This window comes from Populus alba, chromosome 14 (assembly GCF_005239225.2).
Source record: "Populus alba chromosome 14, ASM523922v2, whole genome shotgun sequence".
In the NCBI taxonomy this organism is placed as follows: Eukaryota; Viridiplantae; Streptophyta; class Magnoliopsida; order Malpighiales; family Salicaceae; genus Populus; species Populus alba.
In genome coordinates, this window is record NC_133297.1 from 8,215,341 (window position 1) to 8,239,112 (window position 23,772).

At 35.7% G+C, this 23,772-nt stretch overlaps 3 protein-coding genes and 1 non-coding gene across 6 annotated transcripts; 2 read left to right on the plus strand and 2 right to left on the minus strand.

Moving 5' to 3' along the window:
• The first annotated feature begins 497 nt into the window (after positions 1-497).
• Positions 498-12,169, plus strand: LOC118041187 (uncharacterized). 2 transcript variants are annotated; one of them, XM_035048406.2, is made up of 19 exons: positions 498-2,125; positions 2,660-2,971; positions 3,103-3,342; positions 3,461-3,581; positions 3,645-3,802; positions 3,946-4,579; positions 4,955-5,019; positions 5,133-5,234; positions 5,325-5,467; positions 5,802-5,857; positions 6,653-7,311; positions 7,417-7,607; positions 7,731-8,037; positions 8,516-8,797; positions 8,904-9,013; positions 10,107-10,440; positions 10,596-11,000; positions 11,087-11,327; positions 11,410-12,169. In XM_035048406.2, exons 1-19 carry the CDS (start codon positions 719-721, stop codon positions 11,433-11,435), a joined length of 5,793 nt encoding a protein of 1,930 aa, XP_034904297.1. In that variant the 5' UTR covers positions 498-718; the 3' UTR covers positions 11,436-12,169. The 2 variants fall into 2 exon arrangements, with proteins under 2 accessions (XP_034904297.1, XP_073260376.1); XM_073404275.1 differs by lacking the exons at positions 11,087-11,327; positions 11,410-12,169 and having other exon boundaries at positions 10,532-10,769.
• Positions 12,170-13,377: 1,208 nt separating this feature from the next.
• Positions 13,378-13,449, minus strand: TRNAC-GCA (transfer RNA cysteine (anticodon GCA)). Its single transcript has one exon. It is a non-coding gene; the product is annotated as a tRNA-Cys (tRNA).
• A 1,807-nt stretch (positions 13,450-15,256) lies between these two features.
• LOC118041186 (28 kDa ribonucleoprotein, chloroplastic) lies at positions 15,257-17,130 on the plus strand. The gene is made up of 4 exons (XM_035048404.2): positions 15,257-15,717; positions 16,214-16,315; positions 16,408-16,713; positions 16,808-17,130. The coding sequence occupies exons 1-4, from the start codon at positions 15,331-15,333 to the stop codon at positions 16,868-16,870; spliced, it is 858 nt and encodes a 285-aa protein (XP_034904295.1). The 5' UTR covers positions 15,257-15,330; the 3' UTR covers positions 16,871-17,130.
• Positions 17,131-18,035: 905 nt separating this feature from the next.
• LOC118041185 (uncharacterized) lies at positions 18,036-21,094 on the minus strand. 2 transcript variants are annotated; one of them, XM_035048403.2, is made up of 3 exons: positions 19,276-21,094; positions 18,951-19,063; positions 18,036-18,866 (listed from the first exon to the last, which is right to left on the minus strand). In XM_035048403.2, exon 1 carries the CDS (start codon positions 20,835-20,837, stop codon positions 19,410-19,412), a length of 1,428 nt encoding a protein of 475 aa, XP_034904294.1. In that variant the 5' UTR covers positions 20,838-21,094; the 3' UTR covers positions 18,036-18,866; positions 18,951-19,063; positions 19,276-19,409. The 2 variants fall into 2 exon arrangements, with proteins under 2 accessions (XP_034904294.1, XP_034904293.1); XM_035048402.2 differs by having other exon boundaries at positions 18,951-21,094.
• Between the last annotated feature and the right edge of the window lie 2,678 nt (positions 21,095-23,772).

Here is a 23,772-nt window from a genome sequence, read left to right on the forward strand (position 1 = left end):
TTTTTTTAAAAGGCAATTTAGTTATTTAAATACACTTTAAAAGTGAAAAACATGAAAAAAATCTAGATGTCAATTTAAGTTTTATTTTGCTTCTAAGAATGATAGTCATTTGTAATATATTTTAAAAATTAATTTATTCTCTATCAGTATGTTAAACTAGTGAATCCATGTAAAAAAATTGAATTCCTTGCAATAATTAGTTAATTTTTTTTTTTTTAAATTCACATTGTTTCAATCTTTGTAAGGTCTTGACGAGAACTACCCTAATTATTAATTTTTTAATTTTAATAAAAACTCTTTTATTAAAAAAATAATTTATGTAATAATTGAAGTCGTTGAGCTTTTAAAAAAAATATTTTATTTTTATTTTTAAATTTTTTTAATATATGAATATTAAAAATAAAATTTTTAAAATAATAAAAAAAAAATTTAATATTGTTTTTTTAAATAATGTCTACTAATATCCCAAACATTTCCTTAAACGAGGGGTCGTTGATTTCATACGCCGAGTTGTCTGCTTTTTATTTTTTACTTGCAGTGATGCCGTTGGCGAAGAAAAGTAGAAAACTATGGAGACGATCGGAGCAATTCTATAGCCCGGTCTCAGAGGAAGAAGCAAGAAATTTCTCTACCGTGATGACAAAGCAGCCTTATCTTCTGCAGTCACATACATAAATGAACAAACATCATCCTACCGGATAGAAAATAGAACATAAACATGACTAAGAAACTAACGAGTACCAAACTCCCTATGGAACTCGACCTTGACTCCTTCCTTAATTCTCATTCCACCTCCGATTCTGACACCGATAACACCTCCGTCCCTCACCGTACTCTCGACGAAATTCTCAACGACTCCGATTCCTCTTCCCCTCCTTCATCCCCACCCTCCATCAAACAATCAGATCTCCCTCCCTCCCACCTCCAACACGCCGTCTCACTAGATTCCTCCACACAATCACAAATTCTCCAGGATCAATTAAAACCCACTTCACTTACTCGAATTACCAATTCACCGTGGCGCCTTCCTCCTCCGTCTTCTAGACAGTTGCCATCGCTTTTCGGTGGAGTGAGATCGAATTCGAAGCCAGGGGCAGCCCTTGCAGCGGCAGCTGCTGCCTCTCGTTCTGTTCCGACACCGCATGCCGCCGCGATCAAGTCCAGGAGATTGAGCAGCGGGAGTGGAACCTTCCAGACGATCCTCGATATAGCAGAATCAGGCTCCAGTGGTGGCGGCGATCAAGAAATTGTGTCAAATTCATCGAACGGAGACTCAATTGAAAGATTCCAGTCCCAGTCAGAGGAGAAGATGGGTGGATTATTTCAATCTGCTACAGCAGAGAATGCGATTCCGAATACAGAAGAGGATTTGAAGATTTCACGTGAAAGTGAAGGAGAGCCAGTTTTTCGAATCGAGGGGGAAGTACGGCTTAGTGATGATAGTGGTCAAGATATGTTGCATAATACTGGTTCGACCTCGAATTCTGATGCTTACTTAAATTTGGATGATGAAAATGCAGCTTCTGTTTCTAAAGATAAATTTGTGGAAGTGAGTGATTCGAGTGAAGTAGATATTATTAACTTGAATAATGTTGATTCCTTTAAAGACGAGGCGGTGAAAGGAGGGGGAAATAATTTGGAAGAAAATATGGACGAGGTTAAAGATGATGGGGTAGGTGTTTTTACTATTGGCGATGGTGATGATGCAAGTTCAATGAGTGATATTTCGGAGCTTGTAGAGGAGAGAATCGAGCAACTGGAGAGTGAGATGATTAGTAAAAGGGCGGAGAAGAAACGGAAGCCTAGTCTGAAGCCGCTTGAATTGGCAGAAGAACTCGAGAAGAAAATGGCCTATACTGGATTGCATTGGGAGGAGGGTGCGGCTGCTCAGCCTATGAGACTTGAGGGTGTTCGGAGGGGGTCAACTACTTTAGGATATTTTGATGTTGATTCTCATAATGTTATTACACAAACTGTTGGTTCACAAACATTTAGGAGAGATCATGGTTCACCTCAAGTTTTGGCTGTTCATCTTAACTACATTGCAGTGGGAATGTCAAAAGGTGTCATTGTTGTTGTCCCTAGTAGATACTCTTCTCACAATGATGATAACATGGATGCAAAGGTTACTTCTGTTCACTCATTTTGCTTTTAGTTTATGTTGTATGTGGCTTTTGGCTTGCTTCTTTTTAATTAGTGGATGTCTTTGCCTTTTGTTTTCTTGCTTTTATTGAAGGATGGGAAGGTTTGTTCTTTTGAGGGTGCAATTAGATACGTGCTTCCTGAGACGAGACCTATTTTGTTCATAGATGCAATGTGGAATAAGGAAATCCTAGATCCAGCAGTAATTTGAAGGACTTTCATAAATGTACTTGTATGAGATTATAGTGTTTCTTCTTTGAAGTTGTGCTTTAGGCATGGGCTTAATGTATATGCGTGCATAAAATCTTTGTTTTCTTTTCTCAATAGACTCTTCTGGCTCCTGCTTACTAGGAAATTCACTGTAGTGAAACAAACATCTAATGCTAACTGAATATCCAATTTTCAAGGAAAATCACAGCTGCAAAACATTGTCATGTCGATATTTTGCAAGTTAGGTTCTTGTTTATCCTTATAGTTAGTCAGCATCACCCACTGAACCATCCTGCTCCTTTTCCAGATGCTAATGCTTGGTTTGCAAGGTGATCGATCTCATGCCCCAGTGACTTCCATGTGCTTTAATCAGCAAGGAGACATGCTCTTGGCTGGTTACGGAGATGGTCACATTACTGTTTGGGATGTCCAGAGGGCATCAGCAGCAAAAGTTATTACTGGGGAGCATACTGCACCAGTTGTGCATGCATTCTTTCTGGGCCAGGATTCTCAAGTTACTCGTCAGTTTAAAGCAGTTACTGGTGATAGCAAGGGTCTGGTTCTGCTACATGCTTTCTCAGTGGTTCCCTTGCTTAACAGGTTCTCGTTCAAAACACAGGTAAAGACACCATTCTAGGCTAATGGTGCAAGCCCATGCCTTGCAGTAAAATGTGTTAATCTGATTCAGCATAAGGTAGGTATGTGTTGTACTTGCCAAATTAATGACTTAATGTTAATTGATTGTTATAGTGTCTTCTTGATGGACAAAGAACGGGCACTGTGTTATCAGCTTCACCCCTTCTTCTTGATGAATCTTGTGGAGGTGCTTTGCCAGCCACACAGGGAAATTCTTCAGCATCATCCACCAGCATAAGTAGCATGATGGGTGGTGTAGTTGGGGGAGATGCAGGTTGGAAACTATTCAATGAGGGCTCTTCTTTGGTTGAAGAAGGTGTGGTCATATTTGTCACTCATCAAACTGCTTTGGTGGTATGAAGTCCCTGGATAATTCTGCAAGCTCCAGGCACCTTTTGTTTTGTGAATTAATGTTTGCTTATTTGTGGATGTTTATTCTTTACAATGTGTTAAAACCATGCCTTTTTTACAGGTTAGGCTCAGTCCCAGTTTACAGGTATATGCACAACTTTCTAGGCCAGATGGAGTTCGAGAGGGTTCCATGCCTTACACTGCATGGAAATGTACCACACAATCACACAGTTCATCACCTGGTATGGCCTGCAGAGTTTCTTAAATTTTCTAGTGGACAGTATTCTAAAAAGAATTTGTTGCAGACAATGTTCCAGAACATGTGGCAGAGAGAGTCTCATTGCTCGCAATTGCCTGGGATCGAAAAGTGCAAGTGGCAAAATTGGTCAAATCTGAGTTAAAAGTTTATGGAAAATGGTCCCTTGACAGTTCAGCCATAGGTGTGGCTTGGTTGGATGATCATGTATGTGTTTTTTTTTGGCAAATCTATTTGTTTCTAGTTTGTTCACTGTTTATTGTCTTTGCTTTCTCCACTACACTTGCGCATGCTCTGTGGTTTATTTTTATCTTTAAAACTTAAGTTAATGAGGATTGTTCCCTTCCCAGATGCTTGTGGTTCTCACGTTAACAGGACAACTATATTTGTTCGCAAAGGATGGCACTGTGATTCACCAAACTAGTTTTGCTGTTGATGGTTCTGGGGGAGATGATCTAGCTGCATATCATACACACTTGATCAATATCTATGGGAACCCTGAGAAAGCTTATCACAATTGTATAGGTGTAAGGGGAGCTTCTGTGTACATACTTGGACCAACACATCTTATTGTTTCCCGCCTTCTCCCATGGAAAGAGCGTATTCAGGTTCTGCGAAGAGCAGGTGACTGGATGGGTGCCTTGAACATGGCAATGACACTTTATGATGGCCAAGCTCATGGTGTTGTTGACCTTCCTAAATCAGTAGATGCTGTAAAGGAAGCCATAATGCCATATCTGGTAGAGTTGCTTATGTCATATGTAGATGAAGTATTTTCTTATATCTCAGTGGCTTTTTGCAATCAAATTGGAAAAGTGGAACAACAAGATGACTCAAAGACTGGAAGCAACTCGGTGCACTCTGAAATAAAAGAACAGTTCACACGTGTCGGTGGTGTTGCTGTAGAATTCTGTGTCCATATACAGCGGACTGACATCCTTTTTGATGAAATTTTCTCTAAATTTGTCTCTGTTCAACATAGAGGTACCCCATCAGATTACATAAAATTCTGTGCTTATTTGGTTAATTCTGGACTTCGAACTTTGACCGCTCCACCATGCAGCAATTTTGAATCCATCAATTAGATGCTAGTTGCATTACATCTCTCTGTCACTTCTTGAGGCTTGAGTTTTATAGATTGGATGTAGCCTCTTCCTTATTGTTCATTTTGTGCTTGCTTAAGTTTTCTTGTTATGGGTGTGCAATTTTCTACAATTAATGCTATGAAGTGAATGCCTTTTTCTATAAATTGATGCTGCAAATTGCATGTACCTTTCTTCTTATTTTGATGCTACATGCGATGATTATCCTGTTGAGTGGAAGCCTCAGTTTTTGAATCTTTATTTTTCTGTATTTTAGATACATTTTTGGAGCTTTTGGAGCCATATATATTGAGGGATATGCTGGGGTCTCTACCCCCTGAGGTATTGCTTGATGCTTGTTGTTTTGTTTACCCTCATTGATTTTTCCAATCTGGCTGCGAACTTTTTCACTGTAATGTCTTTTCTTTCATCTTCCTATTCTTACACCTTTAAAGATTATGCAAGCCCTGGTAGAGCATTACAGTAGCAAAGGGTGGTTGCAGCGAGTTGAGCAATGTGTCCTTCACATGGACATTTCCTCCTTGGATTTTAATCAGGTTTTTATTAATTGTTCCCTTGTTCAACCTATACCTTTGCTATAGTTTTTTCACCAAGAATGGTGAATAATCATATATATTGTCTTTTAGGTTGTCAGGCTATGCCGGGAGCATGGGTTATATGGTGCCTTGGTGTATCTTTTCAATAAAGGATTGGATGATTTCAGGACACCTTTAGAGGAGCTATTGGTTGTTTCAAGAACTAGTCAACAAGAGACTGCTGCTGCCCTTGGGTACATGGCCTTAACCCATGACAAATTCAATAAATTAAAACTTCAATGATTTCGAGTGAATGTCATCCTGCATTAAATATATCATCTATAAGCTTACTAACTAGGCAGGGATTTTCATAAGTTAGGTTTTGACCAGGGAAATTCTTTTGCATGAATTTAATTTTCCTAAGTGAATTTAATTTTGAGAATCACACTACATAAAATTATCCAAGAAAACGAATCACATCAATTTACCTCCCTCTTCACTTTATCAAAAAATAAATTGTAAGTTGATTCGTTGACCATGGCTTCTCTATTCTGTATGGTTACCCTTTACTACTGAACTCAATTACAGGTACAGGATGCTTGTTTATCTGAAGTACTGCTTTTTAGGTCTCGCCTTTCCACCAGGTATCATTCAAGTTATCATAACCTTGATTTGATTCAACTATTACAAAATTCCTCCTTTTCAATTCTTGTCATGAGATAGATTGTCATATAAAACTTTCAAATCAACTTCTAAGTGGGGTATTTAATGTTCTGAGAATTGATTATCGAGGAGCACTAGATTATTATCAAGCTTATTGTGTGTGTGCCCGCGTGTTTTTGAAAACAATTTATGCGAGCTCGGAGTCATTATTTTCTGAAAACAGCATGCATTCACACTTTAGAATGGTGCCAAGTCCTGGACAGCTTTTGCTCTTTAAATTTGATATATGGAACTTCTAATTTTATATATTTGTTTATTAAGACAAGTAAGAGGCTCTTGTTGACAAAATCAATATTATTTTTTGTAAAACAATAATATCTTTCATGATGTTATAATTTATAGTATAGATAGATAGCATCATGTTTGAAGTTTTTTATTAAAATCCTTTTCCTATTTATTGGCTCAGCTTTTATCCAATCCGGTTCTTATATAAGTATATATTGATCACGGTATTAGCTATTATGTAACTTGATACCCACGACATGATTTTTTGGCTAGTGTATTCTGATAAGCATATACTTTCTAAATAATTTTTTCATTACATGATATTTCTTGTCAACATTTTATCCTCATCTCTAACAGGTTGTTTAAACCAATGAAGAACTGCTTGCATTTTGGAATAAATGATCACAAGTGGCATATGGATAAAGTACATGTTCAATGTGTAATTTGGTTTTCATGAATGATTAAGAAACTTTGAAGCATTGTGTTTGCAGGGCATGGGGCTCTTCCTGTCGCACGTTTGTCATCTCTTAGGACCGAACTTGTGCAGTTTTTGCTGGAGAGTTCCGATGCCTCTAATCCACAGGCAGTGTCAAGAGGATCATACCTGAACTTGTATCATCTCTTACAGTTAGATACTGAAGCAACTTTAGATGTTTTGAGGTGTGCTTTTTTAGATGGTGAAAATCTGAAACCTGAGTTCTCTATGCAAGATGGTGCCGAAACAAGTATGGAGGCTAAGCAAGAAAACAATATTATGGCTGAAAGTCAGAATTTTTGGATTCAGAATACCATAAATGCTCTTGTTCAAATTACCGAAAAACACATATCCCGAGCAGATGAGTCTGCTGTTGATAATGTTGATACTCGATTTGTGGATGCATGGCCCTCAAAGAAAGATTTAGGAAATCTGTTTGAATTCATTGCATACCATGTTGCATGTAGGAAAGCTCATGTTTCAAAAGGTGTGCTGAGTCAAATTTTGGAGTACTTGACATCAGAGAGTACTGTCCCACCAGGTGTTCCTGCACACATCATTGAAACTTCAAAGGAGAGAGAGAAACAGGTGCTTGCACTTCTGGAAGTGGTGCCTGAGAATGATTGGAATGAGTCTTATGTGTTACAGCTATGTGAGAAAGCACACTTTCACCAGGTATCTATGCCATGATCACATATGTGCTATTGTTTCAGAGAGTGTTTCTTATATCAAGTTCTCTTTTTGGTAGCATCATGCCGTTGGCTCTAAAATGGGTTTCAGGTTTGTGGCTTAATTCATACCATCAGACATCAGTATCTTGCTGCCTTGGATAGCTATATGAAAGACGTAGATGAACCCATTCATACTTTTGCCTACATTAACAATATGTTAGTGAAGCTGAGTGACAATGATAGTGGTGCTTTTCGATCAGCTGTGATTTCTAGGATTCCTGAGTTGCTTGTCTTAAGCAGGTAATTTTTTTTTAAAATTTTTTTGTAAGAAGACATGTCAATTTTTACTCTCTTATTTAATATCCTGTCAGATTTCTGTTATTTGGGAACTTTCTTTTCTAATCAATCTTTTTTTTTTTCCAGAGAGGGAACATTCTTCTTGGTCATTGACCATTTTAGTGCTGAAAGTCCACATATCCTCTCTGAATTACGCTCTCATCCACAGAGTCTTTTTCTGTATTTAAAGACTGTCATCGAGGTTCATTTGTCTGGAACCTTAGACTTTTCTAATTTAAAAAAAGCTGATGATATAGATGTTGCTGATGGAAGAAGGGTGAAAGATCAGTCAAAAGGACTCACAGCTTATCTGGAAAGGATCTCTGATTTTCCTAAGTTCATGCGGAATAATCCTGTTCATGTGAATGATGATATGATTGAGCTTTATTTTGAGGTCAGCCCATTACTGTTATCCTAAAAGCAATTGATTAGATTTGAATGACATTGCAACACCACTCCCTCTGAAACAGTAAAAAATTGTCGTGTCTTTTTTTTTTTGAGGATTTGTGTTCAGTCTGATTGCATGGTCTTCGTAACTCTTAATTTTAATTTTGTCTCTTCAAATTTGCTCTCAAGGTGCGCCTGAAAGGAAATGAATAAGCTCAAGTGTTCAGTCAAATAAATGTTGTATTGGTTTGGGTCGTGTTATAGGTGCTGTGTTTTTTTTTGTCCTTGTGGTATATAATCATCTACGAGCAATTTTATGCAATTATTGCTTGACTAATTGCATTGTTTTTATCAGAATTATGCTTGCTATGATATCTTCTAATTTCCTGCACTTCTAATTGCTGCTTTTTTACTTCAGATTTTTCAAGAATGGTGTTATCACTTCTTGGGTTAGATTCTTAATATTTTGCATTTTGCTCTTGCAGCTATTATGTCAGTTTGAGCGCAATTCAGTTCTCAGATTCTTGGGCACTTTTGATAACTATCGGGTGGAACATTGTTTACGCAAGTGCCAGGAATATGGGATAATAGACGCTGCTGCCTTTTTGTTGGAAAGGGTTGGTGACGCTGGAAGTGCTCTTTTACTCACACTTTCTGGTCTCAATGATAATTTTTCAGAGCTAGAGTCAGCTGTGGGAAGTGTGGTTTCAGATATGAGTGTTTCTGCCAGTAGTGATCATTACAGCACTGTTTTAAAAATTAAAGAGGTTGACAGATTTATAGAGTTTTATGATATGGTTTTAGTTTTTTTTTCCTGATAAGAAAGCATGCTTTTAATGGATGTTTAATGCACTCTGCAATATTTATCTTCAGGTGGACAACATACGCAGTATATTAAATGCCTGTATTGGATTATGCCAGCGGAACACCCCTCGTTTACAACCTGACGAATCTGAGATGCTCTGGTTCAGATTACTTGACTCGTAAGCTCAATATAGATTATTAATTTGATTACATGCATTGTGTGACATTCTATATATAACAGTTGTTTGCTTGTGACTCCTCATACAAGATTTTTCATATTTCTTCTACCTTTTTTTCTTCTCTCTCTTCAGTACACCTATTAAAAAATCCAAATCTTTGGTCAACATGCAAAACATTAACAAGCTGTCTATGATGTAAGAAAAAGTTTACTGATTATCGACTCGCCTTTTTTCTTATTTTTCTTCTATTCTCCTAGTGAAAGTCCACATCTTTTGTTACCATTCAGAACATTAACTAGCTGTGTATGATATAAGACAGAACACTTCGAGTATTATAGCCAGCTGCCAGGATATCGCTATGTGTGCTGTTTTTTTGCCTGTGCATAGTTTTGAAAGAGGAAGCTGAGAATGTTCCTGTCTGCATTTTATGTTTTCTTGCATTAACAAATGCTGTTCTATTGTTGGTAAAAGCACCCCTGGGCATGCTAATGTGTGCCTTGTCATCTTCTATTATATTGTTGGTAAAACCACACCTGAGCATGCTTAAACAGTTCAGCTCTCTTAAGGGAAAAAACACCTTTTCATATAAAATAATCTTTTGTTTTATTTGATTTTGCAACTTAAAACACATAATGCATGTGGTTTTGACAAATCTCCAAGAATGACAATGTGTACCTTTTCATCTTCTTTTAATGTTGAATTATTTGAGAATGTGTGAGATTAACATCTGGTTAATAAGAACTGCCATAACTAGTGATATATTCACCTGGTTATCACTTGAAACAAGTCAACAGCTGAGCAACTGTACAAAGCACTCTTTTTTAATTAATTGGTCAAGTCAACCACTGTTTTGTTTGAATTTCAATTTCTCAATTGCATCTTATGAGTTTTCTTTTGGGAATTTCTATATTTGCATTAAGAGAACATGCATCTCCTTTTAGATCTTGTATTACTCATGTTTCTGGCTTTGCTCCACCAGTCCTTTATGCTTGCTGTTTTATCTATTTTACATTTGCCAAGAATGATATTGTTGTGGAAGGGAACAGTATATGCATTTTTCATTTCCTAATTTTCCATATATATAAAAATGCAGGTTTTGTGTGCCTTTGATGGATTCCTATTCTGATAGAAGGGCATCAAAAGCAAAGAATTCTGGTGGAGTGCTAGGTGAAGTTCTGGGCTCCCAAGAGGATGATGGGGCATGGGTAATCAAGTGGAAAATCTCCAGATCTTGCAAAGGTGCTCACACCTTGAGGAAATTGTTTTCTATGTTCATCAAAGAGATTGTCGAGGGGATGATTGGATACATTCACCTTCCAACTATCATGTCAAAACTCCTCTCTGATAATGGTAGCCAGGAATTTGGTGATTTCAAAATTACAATATTGGGGATGCTTGGAACATATGGCTTTGAAAGAAGAATTCTGGTATATATTTATGATCTATTAACTTGGTCATTTGAATTTTTTCTTTATCTATTCATCTTAGAATTTGTCTTTTTTATGAACTTTGTGCCAGACGGTTATGAGCTGTTCAACCTTAATTTGCAAATTTCTACTAGCTCATATTTTATGCATTTTAGGATACTGCCAAATCCTTGATAGAGGATGACACGTTCTATACCATGAGCTTACTAAAGAAGGGGGCATCTCATGGCTATGCTCCCCGAAGTACTGTATGTTGTATATGCAACTGCCCACTTGCAAAGAATTCCAGTTTCCGTATTCGAGTTTTCAGTTGTGGTCATGCAACTCATCTTGATTGCGAAATTGAAAATGAGTCATCAAGTAGGGGCCACTTATCTGGATGTCCTGTTTGCATGCCCAAGAAGAATACTCAAAGTGGGGCTAGAAACAAATCAGCACTTCCAGAGAATGGTTTAGTGAATAAGGTTTCTGTGAGACCACGGAGAGCACATGGAACTAGCATTTTACACCCACATGAAGATTTGTTAGAGAATTCCTATGGGCTTCAGCAAATATCACGGGTAAATGAGTAGCTCAATTGTTATTGTTACACCTCTCATGGTTAGAAGTTGTTAATTGATCAAAACTTATCCTGAATTTTCTGCAGTTTGAGATCTTGTCTAGTCTCCAAAAAGATAAGAAATTAGTACAGATAGAAAGCATGCCTCAGCTGAGGCTTTCACCACCTGCTGTTTATCATGAAAAGGTGAAGAAAGGACCTGGTCTTTTAACAGGAGAGAGTAGCAGTGCTCTTGCAGAAGTCGAGAAACCAGGCAAAAGCAGGCAACTCAGAGAGCTAAAACTGAAAGGGTCATCTCTCCGGTTCCCACTAAAATCAAGCATATTCGGTAAGCTTTGTGATCGCTCAGTTCATGTCGGTAAAATTTTGTCACAGAGATGCACCTTAACACCTGGATGATGCTTTTGCAGGCAAGGAGAAGACGAACAAAGGCTGACAGTACTAGCTTGTATAGACTAACAAACTGTAGAAATTGAAAACCGGCTGTCCATTAGCTCATGAGTTTGTCATCAACGATGCTCTCACTTGGCTGAGGTTTTTTTCTAACCTATGTAGTCTCTCTCATTCTGTTTTGTTTTTGTATTTTTTTCCGTGATGTATAAAATATTCTGTGCAGTTGTCTTGTAACCACGTAGGAAAAATAAATGTTGTTTGTAGTGGGGGGAGTAAATTTGGTGATAAATTAAAAACCTTTTAATTTAAAAAAGTTAGGCTCGTTCTTGCCTGCATCGATTTAATGGTGGAGTTTGATCAATCCGAAACTACTGTTACCTTTCCATGGATGGAAAAACTGCTCTTGAAGGCTTGAATTTTTTAAAGCTTTGATCGGACGGTTATGAGCATTCTGCTGGAAAATGGGATGGATACTGAAGCAGTATGTTGCCGGCCTTGTCGGGGATTAAGGATGATGCTACGAGTACTATAATATGTGTTCTACCAAGCACCAACTGAACTGAGGATGCTGTAACAAGTTATTATGCATGGCAAATTGTAATAGGTGCATTCTGGAGGAAAATAAAGGAAAGCCTGCAAATTGCTGAGAACGGCCACACTGGATAGACGGGAGGTTCAGAGGTTTAAAATTATACATGTAATACCAAATTTGGCCCTTGCTGTGGATTGGTTTGCCATTGAGTTCTTTAATTAGAGTTCGGAGTATTGATTTATTTTTCTCATTTGTCATTTTTTTTTCAGAACTAAATAAATTGTTTTACACTAAGCGAGTTCAATTTAATCTCTCATGCTATATTTGCTGTCTAGAATAGAAATCTACCATGAGTTTTAAAATATGTATCAATAAAAGTATCTACTGCAATAGATTTGACCAATTTTACATGAAAAATAAAAATTTTAAAATTAATTGTTATTAAATGATTCAAAAAATCCATAAAGGGGGGAAATTAACTTGATCAGTTTATTTTTTTTAATAATATTTTTGAAAATTACAGTTTATATCCTAATTTTATTACATGCATGATAGTTTAAATCCTAATCATTCTATATAATTTTTCAAAATACAGAGGGTAGGTGTAAAAGCCTAAAAACAACTAAATTATAGGATTATCAAGTTAATTTTTTCTAAAAAATTAAAAATAAAAAGAATAAATAATCTAAGACCATGTTTGTTTAAAATGGAAGGATGGAAATGAGGAAAGATAGATGAGTTGCTAATAATTTAGTTAAGTTATTTAGCCAATAAAATAGAAAAAGGATAATAATTAATCTATCCAAATTGAATATTGAAAATTTCTAAAGAGTTGATCCAGGATTGAAAATTATAAATAAGGATTCTTCCAATAATTTTTGTTTGGTATATATCTGTCTTGCCAAAGTAGGCGACTACCTAAACCTCTCCTCGCATCACTTTCTCCATGTGCATCCTTGCCATAATCTCTCATAACAAGCCCACTTAGCGAAACACAAGTATGAATCTGTATCTTCTTCAAGAGAACAAGGCTAGATCCTTACACAATTGGGAAGGGCATGCCTATCGGAGATACAAAAACAAAAACCTGAAATAATTAACATTACAAATGTAATCGAGATTTTAGAGCAAGGACTGGAATGCATTGAATGGCACAAAACAGGAAAAATAAAAATTAAGAAAGTAATCGCAATTTCGTGAAACCAGGGACGAAACTGTTTCTTATCCAAAACAACAAGGAATATCAACATGCAATCGCAATCTTGTGAAACATAGAGATGAAACTGTTTCTTTTGAAGGAAGTAAAACCTCACAGAAAACTGAAACAATTAAACTCAGGGATGCAATCGAAAATATGGAAACTAGGGACGAAAACGTTTCTTATCCAAAAGAATAAGGATTGTGGAAGGTGTTGCACGATGTCGTTTAATGCATAAGTTTTTTCATAAAACAAAGGGCCCAACCGGGTTCGAACCGGTGACCTCTTGATCTGCAGTCAAATGCTCTACCACTGAGCTATGGACCCGAATTTGCGATTGACTACCGCTTGTGTTTATATATACGTTCTATGTTAAAGAAAAAGAATTCTTCTCGCATGCTGGGAAAGGGACTAAACATGATATATAATATAACGTATTGGTAAATTACTTTACAAGTATTTATAATATCTTAGAAGGAAGAATATCTCATTATTCAAATCAATAGATTAAATTTTTATAAATATCAAGCAATGGAATTTAATAAAATATATAGATAATTAGGTTAGATTGAATGTAATTAATAGTGAAGCAATGAAAGATTTAAATAAAAAAATTTCTATTTAATCGGTGAAAAGAAAATGACTAGTGAAACTTTTTGGACATTTCAATTAGTCTTGAATCATCACATATGCATGGAATGAGATTTTAAATCATATAGTATGTATGGGTATTTATTTTATTTTCCCAACTAGCACGAAACATCTTGAATACATAACTAGATAATATTAACAAAAAAATAATCAAGATAATAAGATAATTTAAAATAAATAAATAAATAAAGTATAATTAAAACCTCCTGCAAAAGTTTGTGATCAGATTTAGGTTGTATTTGGTTTTACGATCCATTTGTGTTTTTAAAAATCTTAGTTTTTTTTATTTTAAATTGATTTTTTTATATTTTAAATTGTTTTAATTAATTTGCTAGTATTAAAAATGATTTTTTTAAAAAAATTATATTAATATATTTTCAAGGGAGAAGCAATTTAAAAATCAATGTGTACCTTAAAGATAAAAGCCATTACTCATTTAAGGTATTTGATATCTTAAAGATATATTGATAGAGCCCTTGAAATAATTAGGCATAAAACAAAATACTAGTATTTTGATCTTCTGTTTTATAGTCTATCATTATCGCGATTCCATGCATGTCTCTCTGGCTCGATCTCTTGGTTCATTTTGGCAACTGGGAAGGATCACTGGTCTGCTAGAGATCCCATCAAATCCTTGAAGAAGTGCTTGATCGAGAACAGCCTTGCCAGGGAAGCAGAGCTAAAGACTATGGAGAAGAAGATAGACGAAAATGGTTGAGGATGCTATTGAATTTGACATATCCGTCCTCTTCCATCCCACAGCCAACTGCTTGAGAATGTCTCTGCAGATCCCAAGAGAATACAAAGATTAATGAAAACTTTTTAGAGTAAGATAAATTCAAATAAGAGATGCTTTTCAAAGAAAAAGAGTTGTTGCAAAATCATGCTATGATGATGAGTTGATGTCTTAGGTAAAATAGCTCTTGAATGTTTAGTACATTTCTTCCAAAATCACAACATCACCACTTACTAAAAATACTTATAAACTTTCAATGTGTGCAAGAGTTCAAGAACATGATTGACCAAATATGTGATGTTCATTTAATAACAATTTAGTGATAAATACCAAGGCATGTGATGCTATAATATTTCATAAGTTGGGTGCGGGCATGGTGTAGGGCCTCCAAGGGAGGTTAGGGTGGTTTCATCTTCTTGATGTTGTGGCTGGGGTTTGGGAGATTTTGTGAACAAAGGAAGCTAGAGGAATTTTTAATGTTTGCGTGATACATATATTATTGTATTATTGAGATTCATTTTTGGTTATTTTTTTTACAATTTAAATTTGTTATTTTGAAATCAAATGAATAGTTAAAAATATAGATCCGTTTCTAATTATTTTGATCCAAACCACTATTTGTTTTAAGATTTATTTATGATAATAAACATGCATGTAAAAAAACTAAACTAAAAAAAGGGGGGAGTGAGAGGGAAATTGATGGGTTCGGGGTAAATTTTGGGAGCCCCGGAGACTCAGTTTTGCAAATGGGGCAGGCCAGTCTTGTGAAAGTGTTTGTGTTAAACCATATCCACTTGGATGGTTAGAAGCTCACATCTCCAATGGCCAGCAGTCTCTTAGGACGACCATCCTCTCCCCCTTTACTCTCCTCTCCTCTCAAAACCAAAACCAGACCAGCAGCAGCAGCAGCCTCAATATCATTCTCTCCGCCAATCCAACTTCAACACCCAAAACTCTGCTGCTCCTTATCCCTCTCTAACACTCCTTGCTTGCGCTCAAGAAAATTTCTCGCCGTTTTAGCAGTGGTAGATAAGGAAACCGTGATTACGGAGGAGATTAACCATGTAAGCGAGGGGATTGATGACTTTGAATTGAAGAAGAAGCAAGCAAAACCATGCGAACTATACGTTTGTAATCTTCCAAGGAGCTCTGACATTGCAGACCTTGTTGAGATGTTCAAGCCTTTTGGCTCTGTTCTCTCTGTTGAGGTATCTATCACTTTGGACCTTTCCTTTCTTCTCAAAAACATCTAGGTAAGGCTGGGTTCTATAAAGAAATATCATTTCTAGTTTAGTTTTCAAAATCATCTAAATTCATTCAGATAACTGTACCTAGCTCCGTCCTAAATTTTCAAGAGATAAATAGAGTTTTGGTGGATTTATCGCAGCTATGCTTCATCATCTTTTTCCCCCCTCATTGTTTTGCTTCAATTGCAACAACTACACTGTATAATTTGGAAACTTAGTGAGGTTTTAGCCAACAACAGGAAAGATGCAATTCTATCAAAGTTTGGTGGATGCTGGTTAGTTTTTTTGCTGAAAATTAAAAGGATTGAAACAAAATTCATCTGATGGGAAGCTGGGCTGTCTCCAAATTTGCAAACTTGGTTTTAGCTGAATATGAAAGAACAGCGAAACAATTTTCATCATTTTGAAAGCTGTGGGATTGCACTCAAGTTCCCATTCCTTGTTGAGTTAATTGCAGGTTTCTCGTAACCCCGAGACGGGTGTAAGCCGAGGATGTGGTTACATCACAATGGGTTCTGTAGAGTCAGCAAGGAATGCAGTTTCTGCATTGGATGGATCAGTTGAGTGTGAAATAGCTACCTTTTTTTAATTATTATTGTTATTATTTCTCTATCTCATTATTGTATTGCCTGAAATTCGTTTATTTTGAAGGATGTCGGCGGCAGGGAAATGCGGGTAAGATATTCAGTTGAAATAAGTTCTGGGAGGAGGAACCCCGAGGCACTGAACTCAGCACCCACAAAACACCTATTTTATGAAAGTCCACATAAGTTGTACGTTGGTAATCTTCCTTGGAGTACAAAACCGGATGAGTTGAGGAATCTATTTAATCATTTCGGGATTGTGGTTAGTGCAAGGGTGTTGTCTGATCGGAAAGGAGGAAAGAACCGTACTTATGCATTCCTTTCCTTTTTATCTGATGCAGAACGTGATGCTGCACTTTCAATGAATGGAACAGTTAAGCTCATTAACATCTCTTTTTTTCAACTTTCCTTCTCTTATCCTGCTTCTTTTTGTCAATGCAACATCTTAATTAGAATTTTTCTTGCAGGAGTTCTATGACCGCACGCTAGTTGTTAAAAGAGGGGTTGAGAAACGACCGAGCTCTTACTGAAATTTTGCTGCTTGCATACATGTTATGAGGTCTGGACAAATAAGATAGTTCGAAGCATTTGTTTCACTTGAAACATATTGGCAGAGGGTTTGCTTTCTTATCCTCGTTCCTGCAAATTCAAGTTCTATATCTGACACTGAAGTTTAAGTACCCTTCAAAGTTTTGTAGGCATCAACGTTATATTAAAAGTACATTGAGAAAATTTAACTGGATCTTATTAAAGTTGAAATTTTAGCTTTTGGTTGGTGATTGCATATTCATATGCTCTCGTCTACTCTTTGGTTCTTCGATTTGAAAAAGCAGAGTGTATGTACTCTATCTTGTCTCGATATCTTAGTTTCTGAATTTGGTTTCGCCGAAGTAGTAATTTTTTTCGAGTTCATGAGAATTTAAGATGTGGATTATAAATTGGCGCCTGTAGCTGGGTTGCTAAGCTGGTAATGTGTGTATACGAGGGAGAGGGAAATAGGTTAATCGACCTTTCAAATTGGTATAGCATGGCGAAATAGTTAAGCTTGCAACTTCTTGGAAAAGCATATTATGTGATTGATTACTTTGCTGATTTTTTTTCTGTAAGACGTAAGTAGAGGGCAACAGCTGCCAAAATTTTCCCTGGATTTGAGCATGGAATTGTTGTTTGTGCAAATTAGGCATGGTTCTTCCAACTGACAACAATGGTGGAAACCTTTCCTTTTTTGTGATTTTTCAGAATCGAAACTACAAAAGGAATCTGATTTTCATTATTACACCTATGTGCTTGCTCTTGCTATTCATTAACCAGTATGGTCCCGTCACTAGTTTAAGAAAACATTAACCCTAATCAACCACAAGGCCAATGTTCTGGCCTAGTGAAACCAGTATTAGGATCTTTTTATTTACTTGCTTTGAGACACGACATTCAGTCACTTGAAACATATTGCAAGCAGGGCTGGGTAGTAAAATTTGAAGGTGCGACATCCAATCACTGAAAAATTTTACTTTTCATCTCGTAGGAGCTGTATTGTATCCATTCATGCATTTTGTAGGGAGTAGTCCGCCGAAGGAAATCACCAGCAAGCAATACAACAGTCTTAAAACTCGGAAGAATACAGAATCGTGATCATAGAAATTATACAAATGGGATACGTCTTTTGAACACACATCAAATACAAAAGGATTAATCCACTGGAGAAAATGGTGAATGTATACCTGAACTAGAAATCTAGAAGCTTCTTGTTTAAAAGGAAAGAATATAGTAAGCTGCACAAAAGGAGCATTCAACCTCTCCGTTTCATTTATTCATTTATTTCTCATAAGCCAAGATTTGTAATAACAAATATCGAAGAACAGAAGTTTGCCGGTCTGCCTTCAATAGTAATGCAGCAACATACAGATCAACAATGACCAAAAAGCATGACAGACAGACAGAAATTGGGGGGGGGGGGGGGGGGTTGGGGGCCTACTAGAAAGATTACATTACACATGGATATTTTTGTGTGACCAAACATCAGCAATGACCAAAGTAGCAGGAGATTTGTTAGTAATCCACATGCAAAATCAGCAAACAGTGTACTGTGTAGCAGGAGACAGTGTAGAGGGCAAGTCGCAGCAAGAAAGAAAGAGGCAGACTAACACCAGGAAAAAAAAAATCCCCTCCTATTCGAGCAGTAATTCATTCAAAAAAATGCAGAATTCTGATTCCCAACACAAGCCACCTGATGAAATCAGTTTGCTTATATCAACCTCAAGCAGCAGCCAAGCTCCGAGGAGGTAATGTCGCAACAGCTACACCGCATGAGGACAGCAATCTATAACCAGCGTTCTTGCTCATCGCATCAGCATTGTAGAAAGATGGCATCAGCACCATATCCAGAAAAGAGCGGGGTGAAATTAACAATAAAACTTGGAAGTAAAATCAAGCAAGGGACAGCATAATGACATTGCAGTATGATCAGCACAGCAGCAAGGGCTATCAGTTCAGATGAGAAACACGGAGCAATCCGAGGTAGAAATCAATCTGAGATAACCAGAAGTAAGATAGCAATAATCCAGGTCTTTTGAGCACCAGAAAATTAAAACTCAAGGCGGTCAGACACAATACCAATTCTTGGTAGCATGAAGTGGAAGCACAAGCGTAGCAACAGCCTGGAGGAAGTTTGTGATGTCACGAGCAAGCAACTTGGAGACTGCCAACATTAGTAGAGCCGAAAGATTCTGAACAGAACCAGATAGAAGTATGACTCTGAAGTACGATAATCACAAGCATGCAAACTACAAGATTGAAACAAATCGGCAGCATAGAAAAATGAAGAGCACCACAGCAAGGTTATAGCCAAGCAATGAAATCCATTTGATGCATAAATCCCTGTTAAGCCAAGCATTCAGCAAAACCATTTGCTTCCCTACGAATGTGAGTGAAACCAAACCTGACTAATCTTACTCAAGAGAGGTGATATGGAAGACAGATCACGAGCCATTTTTCATGGTCTGCCAGCTGCTTTACCAAGCCAAGACACCACAATGGCAGAGTCAATTTCAATAATCAGATTCTTGAAAGCATTCAACCTCTCCATGCTTTTTGTTGTGTCCTTTTGATCAAGTACTCCTCCAAACCAATACCAGCCTCCACTATTCTAGTGTCACCCTTTAATTCTACCTTCTTAACTTTATCCAAAATTTCCCCTATTCTCTGCAAATCATCCACTTCACAAATCCTAGAAACCATCATCACCCAAGTCTCCGTATGTGGAGCTTCTCCATGCTTCAGCAATTCCTCCACAACACCACAAGCTTCCTCAATCTTACCAACATTGCAAAAACCCTTTATCAGAGCATTCGAAACAGCAAAATGCGGAGAAAATCCCTTCATCATCATTTCCTCAAGGTGACTCTTTGCCTCATCAAACATCCCTTGATCACATAACCCACCAACCAAAGTCCTATAAGACACCAAATTTGGCAAGCACCCATTAGACTCCATATCCTCAAGAACCTTACAAGCATCCATCGCACGCCCCTCTCTACAAAAACCCAATATAACCGTATTATAATGAATAATATCAGGATTGCATCCTTTAACTTTCATTCTACAAAGAAGCTTATAGGCCTCCCTGAGCTTCTTCTTCCTACACAAACTATTCAGCAAAGTAGTATAACTTAATGCATCCGGTACATATCCTTTATTCAACATATCCTCCAGCAAATCAACAGCTCCATTAACCTGACTTTTTCTACATAAAGCCTGCATCAAAATCCTATAAGACTCAACATCCGGCATAACATCTCTCTTAAACATTTGATTGAACAATGAGTATGCCATACTTATTTGCCCATTTAAACAAAAAGCACGCATCAAAATGTTGTAAGACTTGGTATTGGGGAAAACGCCATATGTATGAGCATCCTTGAAAAGATCAAAAGCGGGTTTAATATAGTTCTGGTGAGAAACAAGAATCTCAAGAATGCCATTTAAATGTTTGGGTGAAGGATTGCAGTCGAACTTGAGAATAGTGTAGAATATTTTGAGAGCTTTATCTGGGAGATTTGCTTCTCCGTAGATGTTGATTATGTAAGAAAAAAGAGTCGGGGTTACTGTGTAATTTTTGGATTTGAGGTCAATGAGAAGGTCATCAATGAAAGAGAAGTATTTGGCTCGACCGAGTTTGAGAATGAGAATGAGATAGGATGAGTAAGAGTGTTGGAAATTGGGTTGGCGAGAAGCGTAGTCGAAGATTTCTTTGGCTAAGAGAGGATCTGATTGGGCAGCTATGAGTTTTTGGACTCGAGATGGTGACCCAATAGGGGATTTGGTGTTGGCATTTGGATGGGAATCGTAAGGTTCTAGTTCTCGTTTGTGTTGTTGGTGATGGTGGGGTGATGAGGAGTAAAAGAAGAGTGATTGAGGTTTTGGCAGGATTGCAACAGCACGAGTACGAGGAGGAGGAGTTAACAATAAAATTTTGCAGGTAACCAGGAATGGTTTATGCATGTTGAAAAGCACCGAGGATCAGCACACAGATTCATTGCCCGTTAAACAAGGACTCTGATCTGGAGTCATCGGCGGGAGCCATCCAAGTCGAATCCGTCTTTCTGTCTACAGATATGGATTCGAACTAGTTAGGCAATGAAATATACAGTGTGAATTTTTGTTCGTCCGACAACTGAATTCCAGTCGAAGATGACGACTGACGGCTTAAATATACTGTGCGAGGATGTTTAGGTTTTGGTGGGCTACCTGTCACTTCAGAGAAAGTTTTAGGAGTCTTTAGAATTGATAAGAAAAAAAGGAAGATCACAGCAGGACCAGAAGCTTGGTAAAATGAATGGGTTAATAGCCCATTGACTCAGTTTCAGGCCCAGTAAACCCGGGACATTATAAATTTATTGTTATTTATCATTACTTCTTTCTTTTTCCCCAAAAGATAGAGATAATAGAAGTTACAAACCCCTTGCAAGAAAAACAAATCAGGAAATGAGGGTTTATGTCTATGCCTAGTGATGGATCAGCATTGTTGTTTTTCTTTGGATTTATCTTTTAAAAGAGTGATAAATGAGAGTGTAATAACTTATTATTTTTAGTCTCAGCTAAATATTGACTTTAAAAATATATAGATATGATGAAGTGTCACATTTATTATTTTTATGATTAGCTAAGTGTTGAAGTTGTGTTCTTTTCATACTATAAATATTTTATAATGACGAGTTAATAATATTTTATCTTAAAAGGTAAAAGATATTTTGTTGATGCTTTAACTCTTTATCTTCAATAAAAAGTGCAAGGGGCTATAAAAATATTATGGGTGTTTTGAAAGAAAGTTCAGTTTTTCCTCCACAAAAAAAAAATATATCTATTTTAGGTGTTTTTTTCTAAATTATGACTACTTTTTTTTCTTGAATAATACTAATTTAATTATCAAAGAGTTTTCAGATATATATATATATAAAAAAGAGAGTTTTTTATAAGTATCAAACATGATCCACTAGCAAGTATCGTTAATAAAAAATAGATCAGATTTTCATGACCATGAGATTAACCAGATATCTTATATACTAGCTCAACCCACAACTTCATGAGATAAACTTGGACCTCATCACTAGGTAATATTTATTGATAGATGGAAAATTGTCTCGTTTTTCATGTATAAGAATTTATAATATATCCTAACCTCTCTTTTTTTTACCTTGTCTTCAATTAAAATTTTGCTACATGTAATATGGAATTGGATTATATGGTAATTTAAATTTTTTTTTTATAAGGATAAAAAATATTGATCCCATGTGAAGGAAGGATCATAGCTATTTTTTAAAACACTACAATATTGATTTCACAAATAGGCTTAATCTTTCTTTTCATAATAAAAATACCAAATAAGCTTAATTTAATAATTAAATGTTTCATGAGACTAGAAGTTTGATAATCATATATTTTTTGTAATAGTGATGGGACAAAAGAATCTTAAGAGAATAGTCTGATAGTTAAGAAGATATGCTTTTTTTTTTTTAGGTTTAAATTTTGAGATCATTATTTAAAATAACTATTAATTTTTTCTAAATAATATTTTGAAAAAAAAATCACCTTCATTGTCTTGAAGAGTCAGGAGAATCTATTTGGAGATTTTGATTAAGTAATTAGCATATCCCATCTATATTGTTATTATTATTTAAAAATGAGTGAAATTTCGGCCGTGAAAATTTGAGGCCCGTTTAATTTGGAACTGGACCTCAAATTTTCCTTCCCATGGGCTTGACTTGATCCAACCGCACTGTCTTTCTCTCTATCTTTGCAGTACCGGAAAACAATCACATGGGCCCATAAAAGTTTTTCATATTTTATCGCTTATAGTATTTTTCTCTCATGGGTCCCGTTTACGGAGTCCTTTCCTTCGCTGAGATTTATTTTCTTGTCCTCTTGGTCATGCTCACGGATACATCAACAAATACAGTAACCTGTCCTATAAAGATTACGGGTAATGTTTGAGATTATAATAGAGATTTTTTTATTTAAAAATATATTTAAATAATATTTTTTATATGTTTAAAATTATTTTTAAGATCAGTATATTAAAATGATTTAAAAACATATAAAAATATAATTTTTAATAAAAAAAATTAAAATTTTAAGGGAATGCGCCAATATGATCTTAGAGTCTCTTTGAAATGTGTTGCATATCGTTTTTTTTTTTTAATTTTGAATTTTAAATTTTAAATTATTAGTTTTTATATTTTTAGATTGTTTTGATGTTTTAATGTGAAAAATATTTTTTTTTAAAATAAAAAAAATATTTTAATATATTTTTAAACAAAAAATATTTTTAAACTACAATTGTTATCACAATCCTACACACACCCTTGATTTTAGTGGATGTTTAGAAATGTGTTTTTTAAAGTGTATTTTTATTTGTAAATACATTAGAATAATATATATTTTTTATTTTTAAAAAATTATTTATAATATCAACATATTAAAATTATATATATATATATATATATATAAATAGTTTTAAATAAAAATAATTAAAATTTCTGAAAAACACCTGTTTGAAATATAATTCTAAACGGCACCTTTATGTAAGTAACTATTTATTCTATAAAACTACTAGTTGAACTACATTTACTTAAGAATCAAAATGGTAGACATGGAAGAAATAACGAGCTTATGTCCGAAATAAATAATTTAATAATTTATTTTAGAATTAAATCAAGAAAAATACAACCAAAGAGCTTGTTTTGCAGGGCTATCATCATTAAGCTAGAAAAATGAACCTAGCATTTTTAAATTTTTTTCAAAAGATGAAAAAGAATTTTAATACATTTCTAATAAACTAAAATAAAATTTCTTAAAAACAATGGGTGGTGATGGTAATTCAGCGGAACCTAGCATTCACATCATCAATCATGAGATATTTTTAGTCAAATATAAACCG

Excerpts from the sequence above, each read along its gene's own strand:
- LOC118041185 (XM_035048403.2), bottom strand. The coding sequence starts at position 20,837 with ATGCATAAACCATTCCTGGTTACCTGCAAAATTTTATTGTTAACTCCT.
- LOC118041186 (XM_035048404.2), top strand. The coding sequence starts at position 15,331 with ATGGCCAGCAGTCTCTTAGGACGACCATCCTCTCCCCCTTTACTCTCC. Across the intron at positions 16,316-16,407 it reads TTTCTGCATTGGATGGATCA|GATGTCGGCGGCAGGGAAAT; the intron begins GTTGAGTGTGAA and ends TTTATTTTGAAG. Across the intron at positions 16,714-16,807 it reads CACTTTCAATGAATGGAACA|GAGTTCTATGACCGCACGCT; the intron begins GTTAAGCTCATT and ends TTTTTCTTGCAG.
- LOC118041187 (XM_035048406.2), top strand. The coding sequence starts at position 719 with ATGACTAAGAAACTAACGAGTACCAAACTCCCTATGGAACTCGACCTT. Across the intron at positions 2,126-2,659 it reads ATGATAACATGGATGCAAAG|ATGCTAATGCTTGGTTTGCA; the intron begins GTTACTTCTGTT and ends CTCCTTTTCCAG. Across the intron at positions 8,038-8,515 it reads TGATTGAGCTTTATTTTGAG|CTATTATGTCAGTTTGAGCG; the intron begins GTCAGCCCATTA and ends TTGCTCTTGCAG.